Consider the following 12,019-nt stretch of genomic DNA (forward strand, 5'->3'; position numbering starts at 1 on the left):
TTGTTTTCTTTTTCAGAATACATCTTCCCATAAAACTGTAGTTTATTTATTAACAAACTGACAATAGTGGCACACCCTACCTTGCTTTTCAAGATGAAACTTAAAGCATATTAAATCTAAAAGAAATTGAACTGAAAATCTGACATAACAAAAATATACAGGAAGTCATTAATTATGATTATATCAGCAGTTCTTAGTCTGTGGATTGCTTTCACAGAGGTTGCTTAAGACCATTGGAAAACAGATATTTATTTGCATTGCGACTCATAACAGTGGCATAATTACAGTTATGAAGTAGCAAATAAAATAATCTTAGGGTTGGAGGGATCATCACAACATAAGGGACTATATTAAAGGGTCACAGCATTAGGAAGGTTGAGAACCACTGACTTATATGTACATCAATTGTATGTATCCTAAATGGTTTCCTCTAAAGATAGTAAAAAAAAATCCTCAGAAATAGTTTTAAATCACGACATTAAAAACTGAGTGAATGAAGCTTTTCTTTATGAAAACCCATTCACAGCATTGTTGTAAGTGATAGCTTTAATAAGATTTTCTGGCTACTGTGGTGAACCACTAAGAAACCCCTTTGCCCTGTGCTCTGTGCCGCACTCAACCTCTGCAAAACTGTCTTCATGCTGAATAAGATTCTTTTGCACCTTGGACATGAGCAAGATGAGACTCGGAACATTTCTGTACTTTCTTCAAAAATCCTTTTGGAATTGTGTTGCCCGTTGGTGCAGCAAGCCCTCCAGGGCCATAAGGGTCAACTTTCCCAGCTTTGCTAATTTATAATCACTGATCTAAATGGTCCTAATATTATAACATATTATTCATGGTCTGATGTTGTGGCCCTGTACCTGTTTCCCATGGCCATCATCTATGTGATCACTTATCAGGAGAAATTGTAGTACTTTTATCTACATATTCAATCATTCTTCAATAGTCATAGAAATGACTACCCTTGTCTACCTAGCCTATCATCCTTCAAAAGCCAAAGAGGTAGCCCCTTTCTTGGCTATTGGCTTAGCCACGAGAAACACGCATACATTACAAAACAAACACAAAGACCACATGTCTCCCATCATTCTCATGGTAACACATGCCAGAAAAAGGTATTAAATTAGGTACAGACTTTGAAATTGAAATGCAGAATTCCATGATCCAGTTGCTCGAATCTTTCTAGCACAGTTGACTTTCAGATGAACGTTTGCTATAAGGTCTTAGTGGTAATTCTGTCTGCTGAAATGTCTACATCAACCTAGTTGCAGAAGTATAATTATTACTGTTGTTCATACTTACACATGGATGCATTGGAATCTTTTGTTTGGGAGTCTGTTTCTTTTTGTTTTCATCTTTTAATTCATTTCACAGAATGTGTTAGCTTTTCTATGCGGCTTTCTGCAACCTCAGGTGCCCACTCCACCATTTCCACTCTTACGCTGGGTTTTCTGAACTGTAGCCAATCTCCGAGCACTGTTTTCATGCTGTGACTGTTAATGACACCAGAACCATGAGAGTGGGTCTTGGTATGGCAAGGCTAACTTTTGCCTTTTGCAGTCTTCATATGTGATACTTGGGCTGCCACAGACCTAACTGACTTGCATTAATTCCAGTGACTGTATAGACCAGTGAATGATTTTCAGTTGTGCCCTGATTTGTTCACCTAAGACATGACTTTTGGAATAGTGGTGCAAGGCTGGAGAATGCACCCGCAGGACCCCTGCACCCGAGCACTTGGCCGGCGAGTGGAGCACGTGGAGTTCCTGTAGTCGGAGTTGCAGTTCTGGGGTCAGCAGTCGAGAGCGCAAGTGTCCTGGGTAAAGTCACAGCTCCTGGTTTGGGGGAGGGCGTTTGGTCAGCAGTTTTGAGACATAAAGTTTTTTTTTAAGCACATGTAAATCATAAAGTTCAACAAAAGAAACTGTTATAACTGTACTGCTGCCTCAGATTGCTTACATAAAAGAAAAGCTCTCCTTTGAGAAGAAAACAATGATCAGGCTTTGTAAAAATGAATAATGAAATCTACAAAGGGAGGCTGCTCACGAATAAGTTCAAGGAAATGGGCTTAAATGAGCAGGATGTGTGTTAGAGTCAAAAAAACAGTCAAAGGACTCAAGAAGATGATGGGACGTCAAAAAGGCAAATGATGAGAGCCATGTTAATGATGACAACCCATGCTAGGCCCGTGTGCAGCTGAGGGGAGCGGAGTTAGAGATGACAACCCATGCTAGGCCCGTGTGCAGCTGAGGGGAGCAGAGTTAGTGATGGCAACCCATGCTAGGCCCGTGTGCAGCTGAGGCTCATTACCTTGTGCAGTGCCACACTCCACCTATAGAGAGCAAGAGTTTCTACTCAGTTTGTTTTTGTGGACTTTGGGACACAGTTCAGTTATATGTAGTTGGAAAGCTTCTGAATTTACTGAAAAGATGAGCTTAGAAGGCCTCAGAACCAAGCAACACGTGGGAAAGTCAGCCTTCACACAGCGCTGAGTTCTGCCCTTGAACTGTGTCTTCTGTTTTGTCTAAAACCAGTTCTATCATTCATGGATTTTTGAAAGATAATTTGAGCAGCGAGAAAAAATGTTTCTCTTTTAAAATACCAACCGTCTGGAGGCTCTACTGTCCTCAGTATTGTAGTATGTCCTTGCTTGAAAAGAAACATTCGAGTAGAAAATGGTATTTTATAAATATGATGGTTTTCACTTTGAAGCATTGGTACTTGTGGGGAAAAGGTGAAATTTATTATCTGTACTCTTTTTCTAGGCTAGGTTCTGAAGCAAGGGATTGTAATGGCCCCAGAAAACAATACAGAATATGTGAGAATCCACCTTGTCCTGCAGGTTTGCCTGGATTCAGAGACTGGCAATGTCAGGCCTATAGTGTTAGAACCTCGTACCCAAAGCGTGCACTTCAGTGGCAAGCTGTCTTCGATGAAGGTATGGCCACCAGCCGAGCGCAAAGTGTTTCATAGTACCTGGGTTATTTCACAAGTTACCTTGTAGTCATTTGTAGACTTCCATTGTTTTCTGACAGAATTACCTTTACTTTTTCTCATTGTCAAGATGGGCCATGATTTCTCGTGTTTCCTTAAGTAGGTTTGATAGCTTACACTCCACTGGTTCAGGGCTGCTTTAACCCAGCTTAAGCACATGAGCATGGAAAAGAACAGAAACAAAAAACATACACCACTACCAACAACAAAACAGTAACACAGATATATATATATATATATATATATATATATACATATATATATATATATATATGTGTGTGTGTGTGTGTATATATATATAATTATGTATAATAAAATATATAGAAACAGGAAATATATATATAAAATATATAAACAGACTGTATATATAAAATATATATGTATGCATAATACTTTCACTGCATCTTGTTCCTGGGTAGACCCATCATTGTCATGAGTTTAGATATACCAATAACTCATCAATTTGTGTTTTCAGCTAGATTTTTTTCTTTGTGCTTCATATTTATATCTGCAGTGGGTTCCTTGATGTTGCTACGTAGATGTCTCGAGCTGACCCCCTCTTCTTCTCCATCCACACTGGCTCCTTTATTGAGATCCATCTCAATGAGCACAGCTCTGCCTCAGCCGCACAGTTTAGCATCAAAGTTTTAAGGATTTTTGTAGCCCCCTTAAACTTCTTTCTGCCTCACATCCACTATTCCTTTCCTGCAGTCCCCCGTAGAAGAAGCAAGGCAAGTTCCATGCCATCCTCAGGTACATATGCTCAGTTGTGTTCAAGCCCTCCGACCAGGGAGTTTCTTAACATTGTACCTTTTAGTTCTCAGGCCTTAATCTTACCCCCTGTTTAGTAACCTCAAATCCCTGTGTTTTGGGATGAGAAACTCAATTCATGCTAATTCCCTTAGGACAAAAGAATTCCCTTGTCCATCCAAATTGTCTAAACATCCCTTCTAAACATCCCACAGCATTGTGCAGTATCACACTTTGGTGCATCCTGATTCTCTCTATCGTCTCTTCTGAGCATAGTATCTTTATTGCATAAATTTGTACATATTTTCAATATCTCCTAATTATAAACGTTGAGTCAATATGATGATTCGTATTATAAAAATCTTATCATTTGAAGGGTAATCCTGGCATCTTCTTTTAACTGGCTGGGGGGTTAACAAAGGTACATTCGTTTGAGAACAACTTACTCGTGTGAAGTAAGGGAGCAGAACAGATTTCCTTCAGAGCAAAGGGGAATCAGTTGAAATGGGCAGCAGCACAATTCTGTTAGAAGTCCTGAAGAAGCTGGTTCAGCATGTAGAAGCCTGGTGACCTTAATTTGATCCCTACATGTTGGAAGGTGGGAAAAACTCAGAAACGTTGCTCTCCACCTTGCGTACACACACACACGCACGCCCACCCACACCCCACATACATGCACACACGCCCTTAGTAAATAAAAATATTTAAAATAAGTCATAATGAATGAAAGAAAGCTTGACTTTTAAAGAAATGATCAGTAGGTTATACTATTTACACAATTAATAGGTAAATATTTAAGATTAAATTTACTTTTAAATGATTCATAAAACAGAATATTGTACATTGTTATATGGTTCCACGCATAATTTTGCAATATCTGTCCAGTGGTCAAATTAAACATATTCATCTCCTTGAACACTTACCAATTCTTTATGGTAAAACTGTGAAGTGTTGTTCTCCTGCCTCAGGAATTGTGTGTTTTATTCTGCTGTCACTGAGCTGTCACACAGTTAGACTGTGAACAGCAGCACACCAGAACTCCTCACCTATGCATCCTATCTCTGTGTCCCCAGACTCTACTAGTCACCTTTCCATACTCCACGTCTTTGAGATCAACTTTTATATTCAAGTATGAGTGAGGTCATGTGACGTTTACTGTTCTTGCCAGGATTATGTCACATTGCAAGATAATTTCAAACTCCATCCATTTTATTGCAAATGACAGATTTTCATTTTTTAGCATTATGCAACATGTTATCCGAATGCATAAGGTCATTGATACATACTTAATTTATTTCCATTTATTGATCATTGTAAATACTGCTGCGTTGAGTGGGAGAGTGGGCCTCCCTTTTTCACACTGCCTTGGTTTCCTTCGACGGCGTGTTCAGCAGTGGGCTTGCTGGATCACATGGAGCTCGCTTAATTTTTTACTAAGCGTCCTTACGACACACCCCCAACCAAGTGTAAAACTTCTTTTTTTCCACATTAGTTTAATACTTGCTGTCTTCAGGTGATTTTGATACTAGTCCTTCTTACTAGAGTGAGGCGATAGATCATTGTGGTTTTTGAATTGCATGTTTTTAATCACCTTGCAAAATGGGTAAATTCATTTCATCAGTTTGTTTGATGAGTAAAATACACAAAAATAAGTATCCTTCATATCATACATACTGTGGAAGAAAATGAAGTAAATGGGTTCAGGAATCTAAGTTATTTATAATGCATGATACCTTATAATATAGTGACTACATCTGTTATTTTTTATGATATCTAACTATAGAAAGATAGGTGGATATAGGCTCTCATTGAAGTAGCAAACATTCCTCATTATAAAGAGAAGCAATTTGCAGCTTTAGTGTTCACGTGTCTACACCCACACTGAATGCTAAAGGTCTGCTGTGATTCATGTGCAATGTGCATCTCAGAGTGGGCTAGTCTTTAAATCAAGTCATAGCATCTGCATGCCAAGTACTGGCATGTTTCAGGGATCACCTTGGTGTCACAGTCTCCAGGGTATTCTCTAGGAAGAAAGATAGGGATCAAAGATTTATGATAGCTATAAAGTTAACTTATGGGAATTGTATTGACAATATGTTACAAAAGGAAAAATACAAAGTTTTTTTTTTCATCAAACTTGTTTGGAATATGGATGTCCCTTGGATGGGGATGCCTGGTGGCACTCAGAGGAAGGATAATAGGTCACCAAGAAGAGACTCGATACCCTATGAGCATATACAGGGGGAGGAGGTCCCCCTCAGTCACAGACATAGGGGAGGGGAATGGGGGGGGGAAGCGAGAAAGAGGGAGGAATGGGAGGATACAAGGGATGGGCTAACAACTGAGATGTAATATGAATAAATTAATTATAAAAAAGGAAGAAAAAAATGAGTGGAATTTTCATGAGGGTTAATTCCTTTCAACTCATGTATCTGGTTTGTTTCTGTCTTCAATGAAAATTCTAGAAGGAGAATTACATATGCCACTTTTAAAGTGTTACAGTTATAGCAGCCGTTTTAAGTCCAAAGATCTGACACAGTAAGCAGTCATTGAATAAGCATACTGTACTTTGAGGTGTGAGAGCACACTGAAATGCTTTATTGCAGCTTCTAATGGCATCTTAAAGGAAAATTTCAAAACCATGCATACTAAAGGCCAGTTTCCAACTCCCCGAAATTGTTCAGAGCAGCATTCAGAGGCCACATGTGAAAACTGTTTGAAATGTTCAGTTTTGAAGGCTCATTTAGCGGTCTGTCTTCTCTTTGCAAAGTGATACCCTGTTCCATGCCTCTGGCTGTTATTTGGTATTTATAGAATCCCTTCAGCACACGTGGACCTTTACTGAAGACATAAGAGCAGCGTCAGGGACTGTAAACTATTTTTCGTCCTCTTTATACAGGTTTCATAAGCAGTAAAGAGCCAACTGGTGTCAAGCCAGGAGAGTAGTACTGTAGAACGGAGGTTCTTCTGAAGTTTCAGATTTGATTATCTGGACTATTAGTGTCACCAAATAGTACAGATCCTCTATAAAAAGCTTCAAAATAGAAACACTTTTTTTTTTTTAAATGATGCTGTTTTTGAGTCTAAAAGGCGAGTAGTTGAAAGCCAACCCTCCTGCTTCATGCTCAGTGGGCCACTGAGGAAGAACGCCAGCAACTCGGGAATGCCTCACCCTGAGCCAGTGGCTCCCACACTCAACGTCAGGCATATTGACATGATTTCTGAGTACGCAGTGAAGGACTGCTTCCCTAGCACCACATTAGCAGCGGGGGCTCCTGACCAACGCTCTTATGCAGCCTTTTGTTTCTGAAAACACAGAGAATCTGGTGATGGTTGTTTTTCCCGTCTTACTAATTTTTTGAGGATGTGTGTAGAACATCAAATATTAGTATACTAAAATTCATAAGTGAGAGACATCAAGAAAACATTATGTATCAATGTTAATCAGTGCTTAAGTGAGTAGAATATTGATGCATGACTACAATAAGGAATCTACCCTTTCAAAAGATATGGACAAACATTGGGATTGCCACATATATTTCAGGAGAATGATCATTTTGTTTTCTGTAGTTTTGTGCCAGAAAAATAATAAATATATGTGTGTCAACATTTGAGGCCAGTTTTATTAATGTAAAATTTAATATACACTGATATTGAATTGCTCAAATGACATTGACTTGTTTTTTTTTACTCAATAATCATTATAGAAAAATAGAGTTTAAAATGAAAGACATTGATGAGTCAAACTTCTTCTTTTATTCACCTGTATGTAGAAAAACCATGTGCCTTGTTTTGCTCTCTCGTTGGGAAAGAACAGCCTGTTCTTCTGTCAGAAAAGGTGATGGATGGAACATCTTGTGGCTATCAGGGATTGGATGTATGTGCAAATGGCAGGTGCCAGGTAAGATATTCATGAAGGTAAACTCCGTGCTGAAGTGTTGCTACGGGTCCACTGGGAAGCTTCTGATGTGGTGAAAAGTCTTGGGCCAAGATTCAGGAGGCTCAGGTTGTTTGCATATGACAGGGATCTTGAGTAAGACACATTTAACCTGAAATGTCATGGCCCTGCCTGTATAAAGAGGGATGTAAACTAGAAGACCCACAAGTCCCATTATCCTCTGAAAGAAGCAGTGATGTTAAGATACAGTCACAGAGAGATACCATTCTAAAAATTGGAACACATATATGTCAGAAGAATCCAGACCAAAGATTCAGACACTCCACTTTTCCAGTTCTCTGTCCTGTCCTGAGGCAGGAGTCACAAGACGTTAAAAATCAGTCCTACTCACCAGATTCAAATATTTACCAACATGCTAGAATTCACCTATTTCCAAATGCATCCTCTACCATTAATAGTGGTCACAGTATTTGACTTGCACATAAAATGTTCATTTGCATGAACTTGTGTGTTCTTTTTCATCAGTCTTTAAAAGCAGATTTAATGTCAAATAAGCATGATTAGCATGTTGCAAAGATCAAAAGGAGCCCATAATAGTTCTATTGGGTCTTGAGGTGTGTGTGTGTGTGTGTGTGTGTGTGTGTGTGTGTGTGTGTGTATTCAAGCAGCCTCTGGGAGTGTAACTGTACTAAAGCCATGGCATATCTTAGGGGGACCATGTTCTCAAGAAAAGCGTACATGTTATACACACATGCATAATGTGGTCTGCAATTTAACTTGTTAGAACGATGGCCCATCATTTTGTTCTATATAGTTCTCTGAAAACTGTGTAAAGATTCCTCTAACCTCACCACTGAGAATATGCACAGCTGAACACACACACACAGCCTACGCATGGATTGATCAGTGACCCAGGACAGGCTGTAGATTTGCAGTTAGCAACTGGAACCTCATACGATGTGAGTGTACCACAGCTGCAGCACCCAGACCCTGATCTCATGCTGTTTTAACACGGAGGTGTAGCGCTGTCACACACATCAACAGAGTACGACAGTGACTTGAACAATCTCTAGCATTCTGTATAATTGACTTTATACGTAGTTTGCTTTCAGAATTATACATTATGCAATTGAACTTGTAATTTATTTCTTCATGCATATGAATGTGCTTGATTAGTGTATTCTTAAATGAATTTATTTTTAATTAATATTTCTAATTGTATGCTTCCTATATAATAATCTAAATGGCCATACCTTTCACATCACGGTGCCGTAAACTCTGATAATTTACAGAGATATGTACTAGACATTAAAGTTATGTCAGCAAAAATTCTTCACAAATGCTTCTATAAATCTGATTATTATAACTTAGCTAGACTTCTCTGAAATGGGGTGGGGGCTTCTGTCCACATCAGAACACAAGATTACACTTTTTTTAATTCAAATGCATCATTTGGTCAAAGTGTGATGAAAAATGTGCAGAACTTTCTGACAGAAATCTGAACACTGGGAATTTAATTAGCATGCTTTATTTGTTTGTTTGTTTGTTTGTTTGTTTAATCTCAAAGTGCATAGTAATGAGACTGACTCAGGAATTCTGCAATGAATGCAGAGCTCCAACACAGGCTCTCATGCAGTCTCACTCAGTACAGTTTCTGTCGCTGTGACGATAAAGAAGGGTTGTCCTGACTATAGACTCATTTGCTCACAAGCAATGCACCAGAAGTGTTTAAGGTATCTGCCACTGGCAAAATGGCACTGTCCCTCTAAAGTGCATTCAGTGCCCTCAAGTTCATTTGAGCAAACTATGACAACCAGTTATGAAATACAAAGATTGCAATTTTCACTGCTTGAATATTAGATAATCTTATGCTATGCAAGCCCACTTTAGTTTCTATCCTGTATTTGTTCTCCATTTAAACACAAAGGGAAGGTTTATTTTTTCTTAGCCAGGACCCAAGTTTCCCTGAGTCCTGCTAGGTGACCTCCTCCAATATATTTTGTTTTAAGCACTTTCTATGATGGTCAATTCTGAAACAAAGCTTGACTGGCTGACCAAAGCGTTCCACTAACCGCTGTTCATATGCCTTGACACTCCTGATCCCTCTGACATAAGGAAGGCGTACCTCCATATACAGCATTCATGTACCATTTGCTTTCTCTAAACATTCATCTATTAGCTGTTTTTTAAAAATAATCTCTTTGCTTCCTTTGCTCCTAGATCCTAACAGCATCAGCACCAGTCAAAACACAAAACATTGCTTTTGATTCAGATTTACTTTATATCTGAAAACTTCCCATATATAATAGTTACTTGTCATGAATTACCTCTCAGTATCTGTTTCAGACCTCTTCTATGAAGGAGGGGTTTAGCAGATTTCTGGCAGTATTGATAGACTAAGTTCTGGAACATGGAATCTTCTGAGTATCAGTGAAGGACAGTATTTATTCAACAGGGTGTAGTAAATTTATTTGGTCTCAGCACCTATGGACCGAATAGTTCTAGGAAAATACAAAAAGCGAATTTATCAGCAGCTCACACATCCTTGGGTCAAACCAGGGGTGTGACTCCTTTCACTGTCTTCACCTAGGAGGTGAGGCCTCCATGCAGTGGAATCCAGTTGTCACATAGCATGATCTAACCATGGACCAGAACATATATCCTTCTGTTTTCCTCAATAGCTTCATTTTCTTCAATAATTTTTGGTTGCAGAACTACTAGCCTTTAATCCCAGCATTTTGTGGCGGAGGCAGGCAGATCTCTGAGTTTGAGGCCAACCTGGTCTATAGAGTGAGTTCCAGGACAGTCAGGGCTACACAGAGAAACCCTGTCTCAAAAAATGAAAACAGCAAAACAAAACACACTTACACTGTGATATCATGCAATAGTTACTATAAGAGAAATACTCTCAACACTACCTACAATTTGGCCAATATGGTAGTTTTGGTTTTGATATGCATTTGTGGTGTTTTGCAGTGCATAATGTAGCAGTTTCATAATTTGCTTCTCAGGTACCTGACTTTTAGGAATAAAGCTCATCTTAAGTTGATAGAGGAAAGGAAACCATTCAACCTTTAAAAAAGTATTTCAGCTTTCATTTTGTTATCGGTTTTGAATTGCATGTGTGCCTGTCATATTTTTTTTTATCAAAATTGACAGCACAGTCCCTCCTCCTCCAGCCCTCTCTTATCCCATCTCCCATTCTTCCCAATTTCATAATTTTCATTTTAAGCTCATCACATCCACGTAGTGCTGCCAGTACGTGTATGGGTGTAGGCTCATTTACTGGCAAATGAATAGCCTCCCAAGAGCCATATATATCCCTAAAGAAAATCTCTTTTCCTTCTCCCAGCCTCTACATGTGCTCATAGCTCTTCATCTAAGGGTGGGATTGCATGAGTTCCTCTGCCACCCATGCCGGGATGCCCTCTTGGTTGATTTTATGCATTCACGGATGCTGTGCGTTTGTATGTGTAACTGCCCTGCCATGTCCCCAAAACATTTTTTTTTTCTGGAGTTATCTATTCTGGTTCCTTACTTTTCTTCTTCCATGATTGTTGATCCTTGGGAGAATGGCTTGAGCCTGTTAATCACATCCACTGTAAAAAGAACCATCTGTCTCTGAATGAGGTTGAGAGATGCACTAACCACGATAATGAGGATAAGAACTTAGGGGGCAGTTTAACAATGTGCCCATTTTCCAGAATAATAGGAAGTTTCTCTCCTGGATCCCATGACCTACCCAACCATGGATTCTTGGCCCTATTAATGGTGACACACATAAATTATATCCTGCAGAATGGGCTTTAAAATCCAACCCTAAAGTGATTGATTACTCCCATAAAAGTTTCTCGCTATTGCACCAATGGGTTTATTTTGTCAAGCCACTAGAACTGTAGTGCGTGCACAGCTGGAGAAGACCTTTGATTACTCTACTTCCCTGATACTATGGATAGCACACCAGCACTATGAGAGTAGATATGGCACTCCCATGTGGACAGCAGCTGGATTTCTTCATGTTGTGTGATTCAAGCATTGCAATAGATTGCAATGTTTAAGGGATGTCTAAGTGACCAAAGTCTTGGAAAGAGATACCTCATACCTGCCACTAGGCATTGTTTATTGGCTAGCCTGTAGTATCCAGGGAGAGCAGTGTTTCCCTGTCATAGGGTAACTCCATTTAAACTCCTATAAGATATGCATACATGTGTGTGTCCCGGGAAGCTTTTGTACCACTAGGTATCTATATGGCTTGTTTGAAGGTATTTGGTGTCAGTTATCCCTCGTCCAGAGAGTTACTTCTCAACCATCCCCTCTCATGTCCCCACCCTATTTACCCCACTTGTCCATTAATTTACATTCCCTGATCATACA

At 39.3% G+C, this 12,019-nt stretch overlaps 1 protein-coding gene across 1 annotated transcript in view; it reads left to right on the forward strand.

Annotated features, from left to right (window-relative positions):
• Positions 1–12,019, forward strand: part of Adamts19 (ADAM metallopeptidase with thrombospondin type 1 motif 19) — a 203,366-nt gene that overhangs the window by 112,380 nt on the left and 78,967 nt on the right. The window contains exons 12-14 of the mRNA XM_051163590.1: positions 1,693–1,823; positions 2,769–2,941; positions 7,521–7,648. Coding sequence (XP_051019547.1) covers positions 1,693–1,823; positions 2,769–2,941; positions 7,521–7,648 — 432 coding nt within the window. The remainder of the gene's footprint in view (positions 1–1,692; positions 1,824–2,768; positions 2,942–7,520; positions 7,649–12,019) is intronic.

Source organism: Acomys russatus, chromosome 20, assembly GCF_903995435.1.
Source record: "Acomys russatus chromosome 20, mAcoRus1.1, whole genome shotgun sequence".
Classification (NCBI taxonomy): Eukaryota; Metazoa; Chordata; class Mammalia; order Rodentia; family Muridae; genus Acomys; species Acomys russatus.